Source organism: Lepisosteus platostomus, chromosome 3, assembly GCF_059453375.1.
Source record: "Lepisosteus platostomus isolate fLepPlt1 chromosome 3, fLepPlt1.hap1, whole genome shotgun sequence".
NCBI classification, from domain to species: Eukaryota; Metazoa; Chordata; class Actinopteri; order Semionotiformes; family Lepisosteidae; genus Lepisosteus; species Lepisosteus platostomus.
The window spans coordinates 15,894,933-15,918,987 of record NC_142613.1 but is presented as its reverse complement, the minus strand read 5'-3'; the positions used below and the strand labels follow the sequence as shown (position 1 = coordinate 15,918,987).

Genomic DNA, 24,055 nt, shown 5'->3' with positions numbered 1-24,055 from the left:
TGTTTAGGTTTCATTGCAATAGTTTTCAGTACTTTTTCCAAACTGTACGACTGAAGATTTTCTGATCTATAAAATCATGGAGCAAGCTTTTCATAGCTTGTACAGTGTCATACCAAACCGCTCTCTCTCAACCTTTCCACTTGCATGTGGTATTAATAGAAATGGGGTATTATTAGACACTGCAGAGTTAATGGAGTAAAATGGGTATGTAATGTACATAGACATACTGTAGATCTATTTGCCATCATTGCAAGTTCTGTAACAAATGTAAAAACTCTGATCATGTCATGTTTACAAATGCCGGCTTTCTACAACAGTTAGCACAGCAGTTATAGGATTAGTGCAAAATACACTGTATGTGCCAAGGGGAGAAAACGGGAGATTTTATTGCAAGTAATCTAAAATCCTGTCATTGGGAGTTTCTCTGTGTGTATGTGGTGGGGTGTTACAGTATGTTATTAGAATATCAATATCTTTGCACCCTGAAAGAATAACATACAGTACCAGTTAATTGTTCATTTCTACGCTTAAAAGAAAGAAAATAAAATAAAGGTACAATATAGGACAGGCACTTGGATCCATTTTTTCGTGGCTAAAGCAATCTATTCAAGCGCCCGAACGGACGCGTTCTATTAATGTGAGAGAGGGAGATTGAGAGGGAGGGAGTAAAGGGAGAAAAAGGAATGAGTCACTTTGGAGTTTATTTTCTTTAAGAGAAAATAGTAGCAGAGGAGGTTCTGATTGAATATGACGTTTCCCAAAGAAGAGGGAATCGAAGTACCTGACCAGTTTACTCGGCGCACACCGACACTGAATGCGACCGGAGAGACTAGAGGCGAGGTGGCACTGTTCGGTGCTTGACTTATAGGAATTATTGGACATTATTGGGCTGTTTTCCCCTTTTCCTACACCGGGGTGCACTAATAACGGCACTTTCACAGTTTAGTTTACCTCCAGTTCACTTTTATTTTATTATCGATATTTATGAATACAAAAGGTTTTTGAGGACGTGCTTCGGACGTACTGTATGGACGCAATGACCGGAGAAAAACAAGGTAGGCTAATAAAACTAAGTGCAATCGTGTCTGGAATTTAACGTCTGCCTTCGAGTAATAATTTACATACCAGTCTTGGCTCTAAGAAATAAAAATGGAAGTTAGAACTGATACGCTTTGTGGTTGTCAGTTCAGTGCTAGGGAAATAGACTGCAGTCTGCTATAGGAGTACAAAAGACATTGGAATTGTACTGAGGTTATCCCGCAATTTATGAGACCCTTTTTATTTTGAACAGTGAAGGCTATATGCTATAGGCTACTTTTAAAACTGGACTACATTTATATTCATATTAACAACCAAGGTGAAAAATGTCAATTATATAGCTAATTCATTTGAGCATTGAATGTACAGTATAGATATCATACACGATGCCGTTTATTAGTTAAAATATAACCACTTTAATAAGCAAATATTAACATTTGAGTAGTAATTGTAGTACTGTAGGTTATTATGAATGTACACTTTTCAACGCTACATTCTTTTACTGTACACGGTGAATATTTTCCGTTATACAAGTGCTTTTCAACTCTTATTCGAACTACTACTCTGTCAGCGTGTTAACATGTACTGTATAGCAGACTCAGGGTGTTAGCAGCAAATGAGTACTGCTTTTTTTAACTAAGAGGGGTCAGCACATTCTAATCTTGATTTATGTTAAAATCTAAACTAATACAGATTACTGGTTAAAATGCCATTTTATAAGTTTTACTGTATTTTTTTAACAAAGGTTCTTAGATTTAAGAATACAAGTATTGGTATTTTGCACATAATTTATTTTCGAAATGAGCTTTTCATACATAAATTCAGCTGAACACCTTTGGATCATATGTAATTCTTGTACATGCTTTTACTTGGCTACCTTTTTCTGAAAACCAATGTTTTTATTCCAAAATACATGCGTTAACAGAAACTTCGGACGCACGTAGCTTTGACGGTTATCTGACTAGATTTCACCAAAAACCACCGGTACATCAGTATATTTTCCACTGTGTTCATGTCTTTGCGACAATTTACATTTTCAAATTTCCTGGCTCATTTAATTTCATCAGCCTTTGCAGTGAAATCACTGTAGCCTGTCCTTCAAGAAATACAACACATCCCCGTTTTCACTCTGTTAAACAGTGATTATCCGCCAGGGGGACTGCATGCAGCTTCATTTCTTGGCATTAGGGAGAAAAAAAAACTACATTTCACAAGGAGCGGTAAAACAGGTATTAACGATACACCACGCTGTCAATGAACGCTAATTGCGATATTCATTCATGAACAATCCATGAGAGACGGGAAAACAATGTTAATTGTATATTGATCGTTCATAATCAATTCTCAGTAAATACAAGCCCCTGTTGTACAGTACAGTATGTACATGTAGACTATACCTCACAGGTGGTCATCCTTGATAAGGTGTCCGCAACAGTGCACTTCACAGGTCGAAGTCGCCAAATGCCTTTGAAGAAATAGTAACTTCCACTATTTATTACACTTTTAGGAATTATATCATATCCTGTTGTAACCTAGCAATGGATTGTGTTGTTAAAAAAACAGAAGCTTTGCAATCATTTGGGAACGGAATCTCATGTCCTCTATACTGTATGCTCAATACACAAGGTGGATAGTGACAGTACACCGAGCACCTGACATACAGTATTTTAAATTATTAATGATAATCATTGAATACATTTAACGAGGGAAGATAGGCGGACTTTGTTGGTCGCAGCAGTTCTTAGAATTCAATAAGAAACCGGTTCAGACTGTGAAGTCTCTTTACAGAAAAACACGAAACATGTTTCTTAAAACGTTACTTTAAATTCAGTTACCTTTATTAATTAAGTATTGATGAGAAATATTTTACATTTATACATCCTTAAGTTCTGGTTGCTACCCTTCGACTAAAAAACCTAACATTGAATAAAACGAGGAGAGAAATCGACTTAATCAGTGTAGTAAACATGACTATAATTCCAAAAAAGTATGCTATTTAAAATATTTACGGGGGGGGGGGGGGGGCACGTATAAAAGATGATTGGTAGAACTCGGGAGCATTCGAAATGTTAATGCTAAGAAATCTTTCTCAGTCGGCGACTTAAGAAGGTAAACAGGCCGTGCGCTTATCTGTCACAGTACACATCATACTGTATATTCACCCGAGGTTTTCTTTCAGAAAATTAAAGCTGAAAGGGAAATACTGTATTAGTGCGCTTCAGCGCATCATAGTTAACAGAAGTACGTTATGTTAAAAAAAAACACATTTTTCAATGTATTGTAAGGAACGAAGCAAATTAAAAATGTAAAGCATGCAATTTTCTGAATTTCTGTGTCGGATTCTCACAGAACGGTTTTCATGAAATGCTTTATTATGTCACAGTATGTCACTGTACCAGACAAATGATTTAATGCTCCTGGCGAGTGACAGATATATTAATAAAACGAATGTAGTACTTTAAATCCTTTAACTGTCGTTTGACTGTATCATAACTATATTTTTTTACAAATTATGAAAAATTCTACAAACAACATGCCTCATTTTCTGCACATATTTTATAAGAATTTGATTTCATTTATAAAGTGGTATTTTTTAGAACCCCATGTCTTACTGTGCGTCTCTTTGAAATTTGTCACTGAGGTACAGTATCATTATGAGCGCAGGGCGTCAGTGATATGATTATGGTGCATTATGTTATCATCAAGAATTATAGTTCGTCACATCCCGAATTCTGCCTTTGGAGCTCCTGCCTAGGCAACCCACGGATTTTAAGAGGACTCCAAATGTTATGTTCACATCTTATCTGATCGTATAAATCGTTAAAGACTACAAACGGCATATCCCTCAGGGTAATGAATCAATGTTCGGCAATAAGAGGCCAAAAGACTAACAATCTGTTTATTGTCCTAACCTCTATCTGTAGTTTGTTCAAAGATATTCGGCCCTACGCTAAAAAAATCATCCATGCTTATTATATCCTTTTCATCCCTCCACAGCCCCACCCCCTATTTACATTTTTTCCAAAGAGAACGGAAAATTTCCCATATTTATTTTTTCACTTCAGTAAGAGAGCCCTTGTTGTGGACTTTCCGCTTTACAGGGGAACCATTATTTCTACAATTGTTATTGTAGAAATAAATAATTAAGCTTTTTATAGTGAGGCCCACTGGGATTTCAAGAAAAGCCTGATAATAGAAGAGCCATAATTAGGATTCACTACAGGAACAAACACAAAATGGTTGTACCAGCCCATATTTGGTTGTTATGCATACAGTATGCTATTGTTTTTCGCAGATTCCTGTATCTAATGCAACCTTAAGTGGCCTGAGGTATTTAAGAAAAAGAAAATGATACATGGAACATGATTACCATTAACAAAATAAAAATCTTAATCACAGAACATTGTCAGTCGATCGATGTCAACTTGATCCACTTCAAAATCCTCTTGGAGATTAGATACATTTTTGTTGTTGTTTAAAATTAAATCCTGGGCTACTTCATTTATAAAACATCTGTATGGACATGTTAGCATGTAGTATTTGTTTTTCATACACTGTGTGCATAACAATATAATTATTCAGGTGGGTAGCTGTGTCAGCATGCGTAGGCTGCAAAGGAACAAGTAATAGGTTTATTCCATGCTGAAAAAAAGAAGAAAGAAAACACAAAGTTTCAACCGTGGAGCCTTCTTCAGGTGTCTGAAGAAGGCTCCACGGCCGAAACGTTGTGTTTTCTTTCTTCTTTTTTTCCAGCATGGAATAAACCTATTACTTGTTCCTTTACAATATAATTATGTTATAAGTTACCAGACTCTGGTAAAAGGCAAACTCTTACAACCATTCCAGTAAAGTATAGTTAGTTGGACACGTATAGTAAGCACGCTGTTATTCACTTCATAACCACCAGTCTCAGATACACTACATCAGCAGCTGTGATGTTGAGAGATATTTCGCGGTGAATAAACACAAATGATGTGTTACAAGAGAAGCTGCTGTGCTGAATGCAAATGTACATACAATCTGATCTGTTCATATTCTTGGCTACACCGATTCCCTCCTCTTCTTGGGACTGCGGAGCAGTAAGGCAACACGAGGTCAGCCTGTGGCTAATCATGTGTGAGAGAGGAGGGCAGTGAGATCTCCTCAACCATCCCTCAACTGTCTTACCACCCCACGTTATCCACATTGTCCGTGAACCCAGCCCAGTTCCCTTTTAAAAAAAGAAACTTAAGTAATAACAGTAAAAAATGATGATTGTTTTACATTGTTGACAAGACCTGATTTTATTGGTACTGTATAGCTGGCAAGCAAATTGAAGAGAAAAGGCCAGGCATAAAAGGATTTTGAATTCAGAGATCAGCGTGTCAGCTGTCCAGCATGTGTTTTGCTTCTGTGGCTTTTGCCCTCTGTTTTTTTTCCCATGCTGTGAAGGACAAGACAATTTCCATTTTCTGTATTACGGTTTACCTCAAGCCTGGTTTAAAAAATTGGCTTGCGTTCTGGCAGATGGCATGGTAGCGCAGTGATTAGAATTGCTATTCCAAAGTGGTGAAGCCCTGGGTTCAATTCCTGGGGTTCAATCTGCATGGTGTAAGCATATTCTCCCCATGTTTGTGTGGGATTCGTTGCACAGTCCACAGATGTGGTGGTAGGTTAATTGTCTTTTGTAAAATTGTCCATGTGTGTGTGTTTGAGTCTGTGTGTGCCCTGTAATGGAATGGACTCCTGTCCAGGGTGTATCCTGCCTTGTGCTCAATGCTTCTGTGGATAAGCTCTGGGCAACTGTAACACTGAATTGGTTGAGCAATTATTGAAAGTGATGTGATAATGAGGGCATGCTTTCTGGTGAAACTGGTCAAAATTACCCATTTGTTCCAGTTAATTAGTGCCAGAATTGGTAGTCTTAGATTTAATACTGCCCATCATGATATCACTCAGTATGAGTGATTAAGGTCATAGGACATACTATAAGTGGCCGAAGTTGATCCCAAAAAACAATTCACCCTGCAGGGTTGTCTCTTTGAGAAAAATGTAGTTTTATTCTCGTCTATGGATTTTCAATTACAGTAAATTCTTTTTTGTTTTTTGGCTTGTAAACAAATGTTTTTAATGGACAAAATGTGGAAAAAGTAAAAAAAAATAATCCTGAGAAACAGAAATATTTTTGGCGGGTTACACTTATTGCAAAATAAATTTTCCAAGCAAAGCCAAAAACATGTAAAACAATATACGGGATTGCACAAAGACGAAGAAGGTGCCAATATGCAAAAAAAAAAAACACAGAAAACAGAGGTGGCAGCAGGAGTGACATCTGTTGCTGCAAGAGATTGCTCACATTGATAGTGGTAATAAATAATGCAGGAGCAAGGAAGTGCAGATAGAATGCAAATAGAGAGAGTGCAGGGGTTGTGGGAATCACAAAGTTTTGACAAAATGGCAAAAACATCCTTGTTAACCTAATGAACTGTTCAGCTCTTAACATCTGCCTTATTAAGGCAACACTTTCCTGGCAATTTTAAAAGTTCCAAAGAGACAATGAAAGAGCATTTGCATTTCCCTCTGCTTTATTTCAGTCCTGTTTCTCTACTCTCTGCCATGTTGTCCTTAACACGCAGAAATAAATGAGTACTTGAGCGCTAGTGTTGTAACAACAGCCTTTAAAGGCCTTTAAAGGCAATAACCCCTGTGATAAAAAAACAAACATGGCTCTGGACAACCTAAAAAATTTTCAGCCTATATCCAACCTACCGTTTCCTGCACAAAATCTGGAACGTGATATTACAGTTTACTTAAATAACCATTCAATCACAAACAACTTCTTCAAACCCACGCAATCTGGTTTCAGACAACTACACAGCACAGAAACAACCCTGGTTAAGGTCACTAATGATCTTCATATGACTTCTGATTCTTATGGCTTCTTATGGCTTTCTATCTTTATTCTCCTTGACCATAGTGCTGCTTTTGACACTATTAACCATGACATCTAACTTTCACGTCTTGATACTATTAGAAGTTTCTGACATTGCTCTTAAATGGTTCAAGCCTTAACTTACTGATTACAGACACTTTGTCTTTCTTGGGGTTTCAGTCCTGAAGTTGGACTCATTAAGACTGGTGTTCCTCAGGGCTCAATACTGGTTCCCCTGCTCTTCAGCATTTACAGTTTCCCACTTGGTCAGCTATAAAGATCAGTGGACTAAATTATAATTTCTACACTGATGATACACAAAATTATCCCCATACTAAACCTGACACTGATATGGCTGTCTGTGATCTCTCTAATTGTATTTCTGACAAAAAAAACATGGATGATTCAATATTTCCTCCATTTGAACTGTGAAGAGTGAGGTCATGCTTCTTGGCAACTCCCATCAACTTTGTAAAGCCAATGAGTTGCTATATCTGTGGATGGTACTATACTTGAGTTTCAATATAAATTGAAGACCTTGGGGGTGATATTTGATCCAGGGTTGACGTTTTACCCAAACGTGCAACATATTGTAAAAATATCATTCTTATCACATCCTAAAAGCTAGTCAACACTTTTGTCATCTCTTGAATTGATTACTGTTTGAATTGATTGAATTGATCTCTACTTGCTGGGATATCTAAATCCATATTGAACAAACTTTGGTATGTACAGAATTTGTCAGCCAGAATCCTAACCAGGACTTGTGCAAGCAAACATACAGTATTACTTCTATCATGGAGTTCTTGCACTGGCTTCCAATCAGGTTTCGTGTTCCACATGCTCACCTAAAAGGCTCTACATGGCTTGCTACATTAGAACCTGTCTGAATTACTATCGTCCTACTTCCCACCTCATAAACTTTTACCTAATTCTGGTCTTCTGTCTGTCCCCAAGCCCATCTACATACTATGGGTGACAGGGCCTTCTCCTGTCCCAAAGCTCTGGAATTCGAATCCCTAAGGATATCTGAGTATAACCTTCCCTGAGCACTTTCAAATCAAGACTCAAATCCTTCTCCTTATAGGCTTTTATTCTACTGGTTCCATGTCTGCCCCATTGTTTTCCTAGTCTACTCCTGCTGTCTCTTCTCACTGAGTACTTTTTTGAGTACTCTAAAGCGCTTTGAGAAGCCACTTTCGAAAGTGCTGTAAGAATAAAGTTTATTATTATTACGTTAGAGAAAAACAGAAACAACACAAGGAGTACTGGGTTACATCAAAAGTTCAACCTGTCCAACCACGGGAATTTGGAAACGGTGTACTAGATGTTGACATTTTGTTTCACTGAATGACCAGGACTCTGCACTGTAAACATTGGACCTGTTGAGAACTGAGAATTCTTGGTAATATGAAACTAATACTGTATCAGGGGTGTAAAGTTCACACATTTGTCAGTAGCTTTTTAATGGATAAGAAGTGCGGCTGTATTTGCTTCTTACCAACCACCAAGCACAGGATTAGTTTGCAACTAATCAATAGTTTTGATGTAATCAAGGCCAACTTTGACTTGGATTGTGAGGTCCCTTCTAGGACTTAGATGTACAGTTCACACCATCTTCATATTCAAGGTGGAATGTCTGTTCATTAGAAATCTCACTTTTGGCAAAAAGAGTTGAATAATATCCAGATATTGGACAAAAAATAAACATTTTATCTGATGAGAGGTTGTCAAAACACTTTGAAAATAACAACATAAACTACTGCCAACAAAAAGCACTGGGTGATGGTTCAGCAACTACATTAAACTGTGTGAACTAAAGAAAGTCTTTATGACAGTAAAAGCCATTTAATGAGACACACTGTGTACTATTAATTCAAAGTTTCCCAATCCCTGTACTGGTAACCAAACATCTGTTAGATTTAATTCCAGCAGAGTGCTGGAATTGAAAAATTAATTGAACTATTTACTTGATAAATCACACCTTTTTAGTTGTTCTTTGCAGTTAGAAAGTTACTTATACATACACATTTATACAATAGGTAGATTAAAAACTCTGGCTGTTAAAAAAAACAATTAAAAAAGGTCAAATTAGTAAACTATCAGTTAGATTTAAGATTCAATTAAATAATGAAGAACCCATACAGTATGGAGCAAAACACAGCAAACATTGATGTCAACAGCAGGAATTGGAAGTTCATTCTTGACAAACTCATGTCTTTCTTTAAAAAATACCTTGCTTTTAGTATATTGTTGCACTTTCATTGAGATAACAGATTTCATGTAGTCTATCTAATACAATTTACCCTCACTGAGTGGTCTAAACTTAAAGATACTGGCAGTAGTTTGAAGTATATGGTATCAATCCAATCACCTCCCAATAACTTCCAAAGTAAGCATTCCTACCTGTATATATTCAAATACTTAAATTGCAGACATCTAACCATTACAATTTATGTCTTATTGAAGGCAGCTCATAAACCAAGCAATTTTATGAGGATAATAAGGATATATCCATCCATTTTCTAACCATTTCAGGGTCACAAGGGAGCTGGGCTGATCCTGGCAATTAACAAGGGCAAGTAGGATACATCCTGGATGCCAGTCCATTGCAGAGTATACACAGACAAAATCAAACATGCACACACTCACACCAGGGCTGTTTTGTCAGGGGCCAGTTAACCTACCAGTAGGTCTTTGGACTATGGGAGAAAACCGACATGAATACAGGAAGAACAGACAGACAGCAGCAGCCCAGGTTTGGAATTGAAGCCATGGCACTGCAAGGCAGCAATGCTAACCACTGTACTACCATGCCACCCCATGAGGATATATGTAAATCCATATTCTGCCCACTTCCCGATAACAAGTTATAAACCCATTAGTTAGTGGTGAGGCTGATATTTTCCACCACTGTACTCAATGTAACAAAGCAGTACCATATTTATTTTATATTGTATTTTATAGAACATTTTATATAAACATACAGCTGGCATTTGTTACTTCAAGAACAGAAGAATTGCTTTAATTACTTTAAATACTGAATTTTAATGACCAGGACTCTGCAGTTTAAGATAAAAGCCTGTTGTAAATGAAATACCTCCATCATGCACCGGATTTGTAATTTGTGGCTGTTGAAAGATACATTGAAATCCCCAGTTCACCATTTTACCAGCTGTAAACATTTGATAAGCCCAAAAAGACCCAGATAAAATATGAAAGTCTACAGGTATATGAATTGAAAGAAAACAGATCCTTCAGGGACCTTCAATGCCCTATGGAACACGAACAACTATCTGATCAGCCAACTAAGCTAATTTTTAAAGACGCATATTTAGATTTAAACTGACTACACGTGCTTCTGTCAAATAGTAAAATTCATTGTCTTTCTCTCACACAGAACACTTCCAGAAACAGCTTTGCTCAAAAGAAATATTGCCCAAATTTAATGAAAACCTTATCTGCCTTTCACTACTTCCCAAATCCAGGACCTAATGGCAGTTTTCCAAGTAGTCTTTGGCAACTGTAATTCTCCAAGTGGTGGTGCACAATTTGCTGAATGTTGTCCAGTGTGGGGTGGGAAAAGTTGTCTAGGGCTTTTCAGCACTGAACCTCTGATTCAGTCATGATTGTAATCCCTCCTCTAAAGGGCGCTCCCGCTCTTTCACATTTTAGTTGATTATGTGTACCTACCTCCAATCCAGCCCCCCCATATAAGCCAGATGCTCACTCTATTCCAGGCTCTGAATTGGAAGATGGACGCCTGTCCTGACCCAGCTGAGTCCGGGGCTCAGAGCGCCTGGCCTCGTCAACCCCGTTTTTTTTTCCTATCCCTGCACCGGATCCTGTTCCAGTTCTTAACCTCGTCTTGTTTTGTCTTGGATGGATCACCCGGTACTGGACTTTTGGACTGCTTCCTGGTTTCCCCTTTCGGATTGTTTTGGACTAGTTCACCTGGACCGCGCCCCCCCCCCCAAGCACCAGTGCACCGTCGTCACACCTCCTCGTGTTTATTGCACTCCCTTCCAGATTCTATCGTCTGCATACTGTCCTGATAAACGCTTCGTAACACTGGCATAGGGATGTGTTACCTTTGTTAGAAGACGAGTGTCTCAAAGTAGAGCAGAAGGAGGAATCTGCCTACCATATACTTTCACATTTTCGACCCGTGTGAGGGCACCATAAACTGAAACATGAAATACGCGTAACTGTCAAGTCCAAATCTGGGGGAGTGTACATTAACTGGACAATCTATTTTTTAAAACGAAGTCTCTATGAAGTGACATGTCTTGATTTCTGACAGGCGACTGGGGCAAAGGTTTGATCTTGGACAGGATGACAGTCCATTTCAGGTTACGCACACTCTCATGCACAAAAAGGGCAATTGGAAGAGCAGTGGCTTTCTATCCTGGTCTTGGGAGATCATCGTGTCTTCTGGATTTTGTTCCAGCCAGCTTCTCAAATGCAAGCAAATTTTCATTGTTTTAAATTTTAGATCTGGTTTTAAATTTTCTTTCAACTCTTAAAAGGTTTAATGGGGTTTATAGCCCCATTTTAACCCTGTCACAGGACTAAACAAGTTAGAGACTGTATAAATTCTGTATGCTGATGTTGTATTTTTGAAGCCCAAGACTGAGTGCAGTCTAAACAAGCAAGCAGATCAATCACATGCATTAATAAGAAGCAGTGATTGAGTGCCAAGTTAGAATAGAAACAGTTCTCCCTCAGAACCACCTCAGGAGAATCACTGATTTGGAGATGCCAATTATCATAGACAGTACATGTTTATGAAGTGGAGAGGAAACTGGAAGTTGGGATGAATCTACCTTGAGATACAACCCCATCCAATCCACTCTGCTCCAGAAATTGACTTAAGTCCACTTCTTATTTATTATTAAACTGATCATTATTATGATCAATCTATCAATTAAGGAGCTACACTGTTGGGCGTTAGTATTCTGTAGATTTACACTATGAATGAGAAAAAAAGGTGACAAGAAGAGTAAAAAAATGAAATCTTCCTATGGACCATTAAGGATAGCAAATAAAATGTTTATTTTTTTCATTTATTACATAACAATCTAAAATACTCTGTCTGGTGTTCCAGGCCTACTTTAGTGTAGCCTGGCTTCAGAAGCTTTGCTGTCTGTAATTAATAAATAATTGCAGCATCCCACTTCATTTATCAATCGGGGACATCATTACCCTGCCTTTTGTTATTCCGTGCACAGTCTGGTGAGTGAAACAGACCAATAACAGCGAAATTAATGACCCATGCAGGGAAACTAATCAAATTGATCACAGACGTCCAGTGGGTTTTGCTGTGAGCAGATTTCTGATCAAGGGTCTTAAACACTGTTGGGAGAAATAATGATTAACTGTAGGGGGACAGAAGTCAGAAGTTCAGAGATAAAAAAAACAATAACAAAAATAAAGACAACAATTCTCCCTAACCTTCAGTGCCAAAAAGCGTGATTTATCTACTCTGTACAGTAAAATAGAAATAATCTATTATTCTTGCACTGTATTTCAGTCTTGGACTTGTCAGAACAACATGATAGATCGGGTGGCTTCTAGTTTAACTGTGACAATTTGGCTGTGGAGAGGCACTGCCAGCAGGCTGTAATGTTCAGATTTTGTGATCTACTTGATGAAGACAAAATTTCCATCATCCATGCTTTTCTTATTTGTTCATTTTTTCATAATTCTGTCCCTTCTGTCCATTAACCTACTGCATATTTCTTTAACAGTTGGATCCAGTCTAGAAGTAAACACAAACATAAGTATATAACAACAGAAGGTCAAACATCAAAATACAATAGAAAACCCTGTAAATGAGCAGGGTACCATTTGGAGTATTTTCTGGATAGAAGTGGCACAGAAATGAAGGATATGCACATTCAGAACTGATGGTAGGGGTGTTCTTGTAGATAGAATTTTGGTACAATAAAGCAATTATACAGATTGAGTTCTTACAGGTGGCATAAACAGATTAATAAGATTTTTGGATCAAAAAACCTTTTGGAACCTATCTCCTTTTTTGTCCATCAAATGTCAGTATTCTCTTCTGTACCCTGCCCATTTGGAATCTCTAATAGCTAACTAACTTGATTTGCCATTTGGGAAATAAAAGTGTATTGCAGGTGTATTAACACCAGGTGGAGACGAATAGAAGTTCTCACAACACTACTAGTTTACAGGAGCCTGAAGGATTGGGTGGTAAGGCTTAACCCTCTTAACTGTGACAGAGCTGTGATACTGGAGGTACAGGTATCCCTCTCACAGGCAGCAATTTCTGTAGTATGAGGCTGTAGTCCTTTAGCTTAGGAGTCAAAGTCCTGGTGCTTTAGGATGCTATAGGTTTTTGAGTTCACCCATGATTTTAAATATCTTAATCGAATATTGTCTTAAGAACTTTTTTATGCTCTTCAGGACCTGCTACGTTAATGATACCCCTGCTTTACCTTGATACTCTGAGCATCTTTACTAGTTGTGCCGTTTGGCACTAGTTGCTCCCTCTTCATCCAATTCTTATTTGATTAAACACATTTGTTCAGACGTCTAGTAAAAAAAGCAAATACAAGGTACAACAATAAAGTAAGAAACATGGGAGAGTCCAGACATGACTTGACCTTATTTGTCCTTAATGTTTCATACAAAAAGATCCACTTTTTATCTGGCAGAAAAAAAAAATCTTCATTTTAATTTCAGGTCATTGGTAGGAGATTGGGCTTTCAAAACCAGCACTATTCTTTTTACTTCTGCTGCAGGTAGGGTTGGGTCAGTGTTGGTCCACTGCCATGAGAAGCTGTAGCAGAATAACTTGACCAAAATTAGCCAACCATAAGTAAACAGTGAAAGGGTCACATTGCTGATATTGGATCAATGTCTTCACAGGTTGTTTACCAATACTGAGTTACAATAAGATAGGACCAGCCTTACTATATTATCTGTAAAATATACTAATGATGCACAATTATTTATGCAGACCCTGATATTGTGCTGGAAGTGACTCTGATATTGCCACGGGAAGAGAATTGTAAAACTAGTCTAGCAAAACACAATTATGCAGCAAGAGTAAAGCTTTGAAATGTCTGTTACAGTCAATAAGTTAATTGTGATTGAAGTTATTCCATTCCAGATCCATTTCTCTTACTTAGGATGAACTCTTTATACTGCAAATAAAAAAAAGTTTTCAGTCTTTTGTTGACTCCGAGATTCCTACATAATCTTCAAAGAAGAAAAACAACAGGGCTTTTGCAAATACTCAGCCACAGCAAAAGGGAAAGAAAGGTTTGTGTTCGAATTAAGAATCGCTGCACCAGTGAAGTGTTTACATAATTGGAAATGGGGGTGGATCATTCTGTTGGCTGCAAGTAGATATGATAGAATGGCTGGGTTTATGACAGAATTATTAACAAAATGTGTTTTCAAAAAAGAACATTGCAAAATCATCAGTTTGCTGTGTCCTTCTATTTCAGACTGCACTGGAGTCCTTGTACAGATTGATCCTTTTTGCACATTGCTGCAGATCCGGTCCAAGTTCTGGCAGTTCCCACAGTTTGGAGATGGATTAAAAGCAGACCCTTCTTTCCCTATGCCCTTTCTACCAAAAATATTCACCAGAGGACACTGCCAAGCTTTTTTTTCCAGATAAAAACGTGCACCATTTTATTATACCCAGGGTGAGACACGAATAAAGGACCATCCCGCGGATGACTGGATTCAGACTACAAAGAGAATGTTCACTGTGGTATAGATTTAAGGATTTGTGAAGGATTTAATGCCTGCTCTGTAAGAGAGTGGTTTTCAGGACTATAACCCCTTGAAAACAAAATAATCAAATCAATTTCAGCCAGTTAAAAGTGCTGGAACTATGGAAGACTTGTTAAGAAGTAGAAGAGAAGTGGCAAAAGAACAACAATGTTTTTTTAAGACACAGGACAGTTTGAACTATTACAAAATAGTCTCAGGACCGCGCATACCAGAGAACGTCAATCTGCTATGATTCCAACAGTCTCTAAAGATCCACAAATGCCTTGTCTCAATTGGGGACAAAACTACTCTGGTGGTCATCAGTTGTCAGACTCCCACTCTTTAAACTAGTTCAGAAGCTGGAGCTAGACCCCCTTTAGCAAAGGCCCAGAGGCAGGAATGGAAATTACGTGCCAGTGTATTCTAGCCCCTCGGATTACACCAGTACTTTCATTGTACTTTCGTTGTGCTCAGAAACATAAACAGTAGCTATCTCATCCTGTCTTTCACAGATGGATGTGGTTATAATGTGGTTAGGGTCCTCCTTTTATCCTAAGTATAAGATAATGAAACAATAACAAGGCAGTAATAAAAAAAAGTCTTAAGTGGAGACAGACTTTGACAGGACTCTTTCCCCCTAAGTCCTTCGTAAATTCCACCCCCTTCCACCATCCGTGCTGTGTTCTGCAGACATGGTCCCCCTAGGGGAGAACATGATTCCAGATTCGCTGCCACAAAACTGTACCAACTGCACGCAGGCCCCCACCCCAGGCCTGGACATCACCAAAGCAGTGGTCCTGGGGTTGGTTCTAGGGATCTTCATTGTTTTTGGGATCCTTGGGAACATCCTGGTCATCCTCTCAGTGGCGTGTCACCGGCACCTACAGACTGTCACACACTACTTCATCGTCAACCTGGCAGTGGCTGACCTGCTGCTGAGCACCACAGTGCTCCCTTTCTCTGCCACATTTGAGATCTTGGGCCGCTGGGTGTTCGGGAGGGTCTTCTGCAACATCTGGGCAGCCGTGGATGTTCTGTGCTGTACCGCCTCCATTATGAGCCTCTGTGTTATCTCCATCGACCGCTATGTGGGCGTGAGCTACCCTTTGCGCTACCCTGCCATTATGACGGAGCGGCGGGGTGTGCTGGCACTGGTGGGACTGTGGGCACTTTCCATCACCATCTCCATTGGGCCGCTCTTTGGCTGGAAGGAGCCTGCGCCCGAGGACGAGAGCGTGTGTAAGATCACCGAGGAGCCCGGCTACGCGATCTTCTCCGCCGTCGGCTCCTTCTATCTCCCGCTGTCTGTCATCTTGACCGCGTATTGCCGCGTCTATGTGGTAGCAAAGCGTGAGACCCGGGGCCTGCGAGATGGCTGCAAAACTGACAAGTCCGACTCGGAGAGTGTGACTCTGCGGATGCATCGGGGAAACACTCCTGTGCCCGAGGATGAGGCCATGCGAGGCCGTCTGCACTTCTCCTTGCGCCTGCTCAAGTTCTCCCGTGAGAAGAAGGCTGCCAAGACCCTGGGGATTGTAGTGGGCTGCTTTGTGCTCTGCTGGTTGCCCTTCTTCCTTGTGCTGCCCATTGGTGAGTCAACCAAATTGTGAGCTCCCTAAAACTACCTTTTTGGGGGGCCACATCGGACAGGTCTTTTAACCCTTAAGAAACTCCTTCAAGATGAAAATCAGATTATGGCAAATCTATACTGATCATAGTTCAGAAACAAATATGGTAAGAAAGCTTGCTTAGTTAGTCCAGTCGTCTTCAACCACATTATGTTCATTTCCTCTGAACTCCTACTATACAAGAATATTGGTCTGGGAGATCCAGTAGGTGAACTAGCAGTGCATTACCAGTGTGTTTAGAAACTTTTGTTTAGAAAATTGTAGTGGACACACGAATACAGTTTGTGAGATTGGAATACGCCATTTAGCTGCTGATGAAGTTTGCCTTTGTATTAGTAGATCATTCATTCATTTTATCTTTTGTCTAATCCCTAAAATTACAACCATATAAATGGACTGAGTAAAATTGCACAGATGTAAATAAATACAGCAAAAAATAGCTAAAATGTATTTATACATACCCTGGGAGATTTGCAGACAGAACATATTTGCCTCCAGTATGATTTATGTGTTTCACACTTTTAAAACCCAGGGCTTGGCTCTGAATCCTTTTCACATCTGTTTTCTTTTCTTCTGCTAGTTGTTTTTTTAATAGCATATATTTATATGGACATATCAAGTTTGGAAAAAAAAAAACCTCTGCAAATACATATTTGAATCAGCTTCTTAGAATTCAGTTTTTTTTTTAGCATGCCACATCTTTCAGTTAGAAACAGAAATGTTTCTTCTACTCAGAGAGCTACTGGAAAATATTTTTTCAGAGCCACTAACCATTTACAATATCGCTACAGTAAATCATCTGCATTTCAGTACAAATGAGTGTTGCCAACATTTTGCATAGATCTACTGAAATCAGTGAGAGAGAGAAAATAAAAACAAATTCAATTTCCCTAGTGTTTAATGCTGAGATGTCTTCTAGTGAATGTCTGTAGAAAAGACACATTCATCTTCAGCATTCATAATTTCCTTTCCTTTTTGGCCTAATATTGCCTACACATACAGGAAGTCTGGGGAGCAAATGAAGGAACTATCAAGACCACTTTTAAAATGGAATCCTTTTTACAAGGAATGCTCAAAACTGATGCATTATGTACAGTATGGCAAAACCTGTTTTTGATGCTTGATGAGCATCTCATACCCATTTCAAAGACGAAAAACTCCCATCACTTGAAGGGGTGAATATTTTTGCAATGCACTGTATTTGGCTGTTGGGAAATGTGTATTATAATAAGCAATCTTTGCATAACCAAGTACAGAAGACACCGTGACAGCCTGTTCAGTCATTGCAATACTTTGCCTAGGACCATTGAGGACCTCAAAATATTTCTTGTCTGGTACACCCTGATCTGTCTAACACAGGATAATTGCTATGCTTAGATTGCAGGTGCTAAACACAGGAGAAAAAAATCAACAACAAAGAAATGTGCAGATATATATACCCCACTCTAATGCATCTCCTACTGTAATTATTGTGATCCTTTTCAATATATCCATTGTTTCCTTTTCTATTCTGATTATATCACATGAAAATATAATTTGTAGCACTTCACGATAATGGATACAGTTGCACTTTTCATGAATTCATTGTGGAGACAAGTCTGTGTCTATCACCCTGGGAAAATTACTAAACCTCCTTGTTCTTCATCCATTGAATGAAACATTAAAAACAAGGCTCTACTGAAAAAGAACTTTACATCAGTAATTAAGAACTTCTTCCCTAGTCTCTGTAAGATGTTCTGGATAAAAAAAACTGTTTGTAAAAGGACCTGATTTATTCATTTTAATAGTTGAATTTTTTAATAATTGTAAGTTTAATTTTTACAGCATCACTGATGTGAAGAAATATTTTCCATTAAATGCACATTTGGGCATTCGTTTATTAAGGCAGTGGAATTCAATGTGTTCTCCCCTGACCACAGCAAGGCATGCTGAAATCTCATTGTTTAGGTATGCCGCTCCAGTACTGTATTAAAAACCTTGTCAATTTCCTATAATTAAACCAAATAGACCATGCAGGGGTGTTTGCTTTGCCCTGGTGTCAATACGGAGGAGGATAAATGAAGAGGGATATGGGAGGGGGGCTTTTATTAATTCCAGAATTTGACCTACGTTGGAATTTGACCAGGTCAAAAAAAGTGAAAGCCATATGGTTTAAATCGCACTGCTTAGCCTAGTTACATGTTCATCTGGCTGCTTGTGTGTCCATATCTTCTTTACTTTCAGTTATCCTGTGTAGCTCCGGAGCTGCGCATTTGTTTTCTCCTAGTGACTTCCCTCCTCTTGCGGCCCCCTGTCCTCCCCTTGTGTTGATTGATGTTTGCATAACATGACATTGGCATCAACCTTCTCCTGTGCAGCAATCAGGAAAAACAAACTGTTGGTGCTTTCATACACATTTTTAATCCTAGTGCACATGGGTCTCCAGCCCTGGTCCTGTACAGCTTTACAAGCTTACTACTTAACCATCATTTGTTTCCTTTCACCATGTATTATTCAATAATTATTCAAGCACAACATAATGTTTTTATCTCTAACTGAAGACACCTTAAAATGTGGGGATTTTAAGACCCAGGGCTGAAAACCACCATCACCAGCCCAGTGTATATACTGTACAGTACACAAGATCATAAAATAACATATTATAGCATGTACTACTGTATATATAACACTCCACTTATTACACCATGTGTAAAGAAATATACAATACATGCTTGTACACATTTACTTTCTTATCAAAGTTTTGCCAACATTTTGGTTTAGAATTTCATTGTTTTTACCTGAACTTACTGGCATACTATATATACTGTATAATGAGCAATTAAATGAATAACTTAAGACTCAAGAGAACTTAAAAAGAAGCTATCCATATGATTTGTGTTCCAAGCTGCTTTTGCTTTGCAACCGAAGTTAATGATTCATGGTGTGAAATTATTGACAGAATCCTGAAAGAGAATAAATGCAGGCAAACATATGACTCCTTAGTGTGATTTCTGCTGGATCAATCTCAATACTCATCCTGACTTAATTACTGTGGCGATATTGGTACTATAACGACTTTAAATCCAAGTTGAATTGCGAACTAGTTTTTTTTGTAGTTTTATAGCTACAGAAATAAGCCTTCAGAAGTGCGGAGATTAGCACCCAATTATGTATTTTTCAACTGCAACAGATAACACAGGAACAGAACTGGTAATCAGGCCTTCTGCTTACAAAGCCATTGATGTACTTCAGTTGAAGGTAATAGCTGGAACCAGGAGTCTTGACTTTTTGTAAACAGCGCTCTTATGTGTGTGTACTAGGTGGATCAACATTTGAGTGCTTTTTGAAAGCAAAAATGACAAATACTGCAGAATTAAATATAAAGCTGTAGCTGCAGCTATGAAGCTGGTAAAATATAATGTGCTGTCAGGCATGTTAACAGAGGTGCAAACTGAGAAGTTTTAATCTTTAAACCTTATTCACTCACTGGGCTGCATGAAAGTTTGATTTAATTTGGTTTTATCTCACTGCTTCTGAAGATATCGTCTTGAGAAGCCAATTTTCCATCTTCTGAATCATTTTAGCACTAAAACGATAACTGTACTCATTGAACAGTAACAGAGTAGTACAGAACTATACCAGACTATGTATTCAAACTTAGAAACAATTAAAACATGGAAGTAATTATTTTTATTTAAACCTGACCACTTGATCAAGAGTTTTAGATTATATTGGCATGGGCTGGATAACCCAGACACCTGTTTACGAGATAAATTTGAAAAATTCTGATATCAGCTGGCCATTAAGTCATGTGGCAAACAGTAGGATAGTAGTGAATTAGAGGTCTTTAAATTGTTTTTCTGTCATCTAAACTGTGAGGGATCAACAAAAGACACAAAAACAAGTAAAAAACATCTGTTTTCAAAAAATGCATCTGCTTATATTTTTACATTATTTTTTAAAAGATTTCTATAACCAATCCTTCTGCACCTGTAACATAAATACTGATGAAACTGCCATCCTAAACCCCAAGACTGATGTACTGTAAGTCTGTCTTATATTTTTATAATGCTAGGCACAGAATAGAAGCTGCCAATTAGAAGACAGTGGCCTGTGAACATTTCATAAGCTAACATTATTAATTGTTTGGTAGTGATTTGTACTCTGCCTCCTTATAGGAGCACCCTCCTTAGCTATCAGAAGGTACCCAATTTATGGTGCTAATTTCAATAAAAACCATTAACCTCAACAAAGACCCAACAGAGGCAGAGAAATTTAATTTGCTGTTGTGCTCTTCCTTCCATCGAAGAACACCCTCTGATTTTAATAAGCCAACATGGTGGTGTCATTTCCATTTACAACGCTGGTGATGCAGGCTTTTCATTATTTCCAGGATAAAATGAAAAATCACAGTGTGCAATACTGGACCAGTACCTGCATTGGAGTTATGTTGTAATCTTTTAAATTGCTGCAGTATACCACCATAAAGACAGAGTGGAGCATAAGAAGGGACAATAAACACATGGTAAATTAAAGGTAATGATAATAATGATAAAATATTAAGAAACCATGGTAAAGCAAATACAGTACAAGGTAATATCATGAAAAACAACTTATATGAGTTAATAACTTGTTATTAACAACGATGTGTATATGTCAAAACATGTTCCACAGCAGCCAAGGGTAACTGTGCTTTGATATTTTCCTGAAAATGTCAGTGGTCATTATAGTGATTTGCACCTTTTTTAACATTCTTTTTTTCTGTGTATTTCCTGTATTCCCAGGCTCTATATTCCCAGCCTATCGGCCACCTGAGACCATTTTCAAAATCACCTTCTGGTTGGGTTATTTCAACAGCTGCATCAACCCCATCATCTACCCCTGCTCCAGTCAGGAGTTCAAGAAGGCCTTCCAGAATGTGCTGAGAGTGCAGTGCTTGTCACAGAAGGCCAGACAAGCCTCAAAACCACATTCCCTGGCTGTGGGACATGGGCATTTTGGCACTCTGGAAGCAGAGCAGCGTGGAGACCATGGACGCAGTCCCACCACACCCATTCTGAGCCAAGCAGCAACACAGAGAGACAGAGGGGAGAGGAGGGCTTGTTCAGGGGTGACCTCCACAGAGCGCCACAGCTGTCGAACAGAGGCAGCCCGGGTCCGAAGCAAAAGCCTGCTGAGGGCATGCTGCTGTATTGTCAGTGAACCTCCGAAGCAAGACCCCACACCCACTCCTGTACCAGTCATCAAAATTCACAAGCTCTCACTGTGTGAGAATGGAGAGGCCGTGTAACTGAGGCCTCAGGTCGCAATCACACTTGCAGCACAATATCCCCCACAAGGAGAACAATATAAGTGATGGCCCCTTGTCTCAGACAGTCAATTCAAGCACCAGGATTGGTGGTCAAAGGCCTCACTTGGAACAGGACAGGAAAACAGACCTTAAAAAGTGCAAATTTACTTTTAATTTAGCATTTTCCAGATGCATCTTCCCTATGCTGTCATTCCTGTAGCTATGTTATAGTCATGAGAAAATGTTTCTGAACCCTTCGGAGTTTTCTGCATTCCTGCATTAATTGCTCCTGAAATGTGATCTGATCTTCTTCTAAGTCATAATAATAGATAAACACAATCTGATCAAACAAATAACACACAAACAGTTTTACTTTTTCTTGCCTATATTGAACACATTGTTTATGCATTTACTGTCTATGCTGGAAAAAGTATGTGAACTTCTAGTATTATGACCTCTATTAAAGGGGGAGTCGGGAATTCCAATTAAATGAGATGACATTCAGGTGTGAGTTTCAGATGCCCTGCCCTGTAAAAAAACATTTGGTGAAACATGCACTGATCAAAAGCGGTTTCAGAAGGACTCAGAAGTAGACATTGATGCTCATAAGGCTTCAAAGGGATAAAAAGGCATTTATGAAGACTAAAGCCTTTGTCAATCCACAGTCAGGCAGATACTATACAAATGCAATAGCTACTCTCCCTAGGAGTGGTCTTCCAACAAAAATCACGGCAAGAGCAAGCCATACAAAGATCAAGGAGGTAACAAAGAACCATAAGGTAACAGCTTCATGAGGTAGTTCATGAGGATCTTCAGGCATCTCTTGCACTGGCTAGCCAGCAGCCATATCACCCTGCAACTCACAACTGGCAACCCACTGAAGCTAAGCAGGTGTAAGCCTGGTCAGTACCTGGATGGGAGACCTCCTGGGAAAAACTAAGGTTGCTGCTGGAAGAGGTGTTAGTGGGGCCAGCGGGGGGCGCTCACCCTGCGGTCCATGTGGGTCCTAATGCCCCAGTATAGTGACGGGGACACTATACTGTAAACAGGCGCCGTCCTTCGGATGAGACGTAAAACCGAGGTCCTGACTCTCTGTGGTCATTAAAAATCCCAGGGCGCTTCTCGAAAAGAGTAGGGGTGTAACCCCGGTGTCCTGGCCAAATTTCCAATTGGCCCTTACTAATCATGGCCTCCTAATAATCCCCCTCTATGAATTGGCTACATTACTCTGCTCTCCTCCCCACTGATAGCTAATGTGTGGTGAGCGTTCTGGCGCACTATGGCTGCCGTCGCATCATCCAGGTGGATGCTGCACATTGGTGGTGGTGGAGGGGAGTCCCCATTACCTGTAAAGCGCTTTGAGTGGAGTGTCCAGAAAAGCGCTATATAAGTGTAAGCAATTATTATTATTATTATTATTATTATTATAATGTCTGTGTTCATGAGTCCACAATAAGGAAAACATTGAACAAGAGTGTGTCCATGGAAGGAGACCGTGGAGGAAACCACTGCTTTAAAAAAAAAAAACATTGCTGCCCCCTCAAGTTTGGCAAAGGCCACCTAGATGTTCCATAAGGCTCTTGGAACAATATTCTCTGGACAAATGTGAACTTTGTGGCATAAATATGTTTAGAGAAAAACAAAGCATGGTGGGGGGAGCATCATGGTTTGGGGCAGCTCTGCTGCCTCAGGGCCCAGACAGCTTGCAATCATTGAGGGACCAATGAATTCCAAAATACATCACTAATTTCTAAAAGGGAATGTCAGTGTATCTGTCCATGATCTCAAGCTAAATAGACGTTGGGTCATGCAGCTTGACAATCTGCAGGAGTAAAAACAGAATAGCTTAAACAGAAGACATTTTGCATTTTGGAATGGCCAAGTCAGAGTCCTGACCTTAACCCAATTGAAGTGCTGTGGCATGACCTAAGGCAAGCTGTTTATGCAAGATATCACCAAAAAAATCAATAAATTGAAACAGTTTTCTAACAAGGAATGGGCCATAATACCCCCCATAGCGATGTGCTGGACTGATCAGCAGCTACAAACACATTTAATTGAGGTTATTGCTGCTAAAGGAGGTTCCACCAGTTACTACTGTAAATCTAAAGATTCACATACTTTTTCCAGAATAGACAGAGAATGTTTTAAAAATGTGATCACCAGAGACATGAAAAAGTACAATTGTTTGTATTTTACTTATTTAATCAGATTGTGTTGTGATATAATCTATTATTATGACAGAGATGAAGATTTCATTTGAGGAGCAATTACTACAGGAATACAGATAATTCCAATCTTCACAATCTTTTTCTCACAACTGTATGCTCCTTTCATTCATCAAACATTGAATCCACCATGATTCATGATTCACTGATTTAACGCAGTGTGTATGGTAAAGAGCAAGTGGAAAGGCATGCTAGTGTCCCGTGCTTTGCTTGACTTAAGAGGCCT

At 39.0% G+C, this 24,055-nt stretch overlaps 2 protein-coding genes across 3 annotated transcripts in view; one reads left to right on the top strand and one right to left on the bottom strand.

The window, feature by feature from the left end:
• Positions 1–24,055, bottom strand: part of LOC148674523 (transmembrane protein 230-like) — a 92,709-nt gene that overhangs the window by 57,722 nt on the left and 10,932 nt on the right. The window lies entirely within an intron of this gene.
• On the top strand, positions 452–22,430 carry LOC148674524 (alpha-1A adrenergic receptor-like). Of its 2 annotated transcripts, none has more exons than XM_088624711.1 (3): positions 452–835; positions 14,431–16,294; positions 21,096–22,430. In XM_088624711.1, exons 2-3 carry the CDS (start codon positions 15,397–15,399, stop codon positions 21,599–21,601), a joined length of 1,404 nt encoding a protein of 467 aa, XP_088480837.1. In that variant the 5' UTR covers positions 452–835; positions 14,431–15,396; the 3' UTR covers positions 21,602–22,430. The 2 variants fall into 2 exon arrangements, with proteins under 2 accessions (XP_088480837.1, XP_088480836.1); XM_088624710.1 differs by having other exon boundaries at positions 452–1,055.

Bases quoted from the DNA above. Each gene is read 5' to 3' on its own strand.
- LOC148674524 (XM_088624711.1), top strand. From the start codon at position 15,397: ATGGTCCCCCTAGGGGAGAACATGATTCCAGATTCGCTGCCACAAAAC. The intron at 16,295-21,095 runs GTGAGTCAACCA...CTGTATTCCCAG, and splicing joins CTTCCTTGTGCTGCCCATTG to GCTCTATATTCCCAGCCTAT.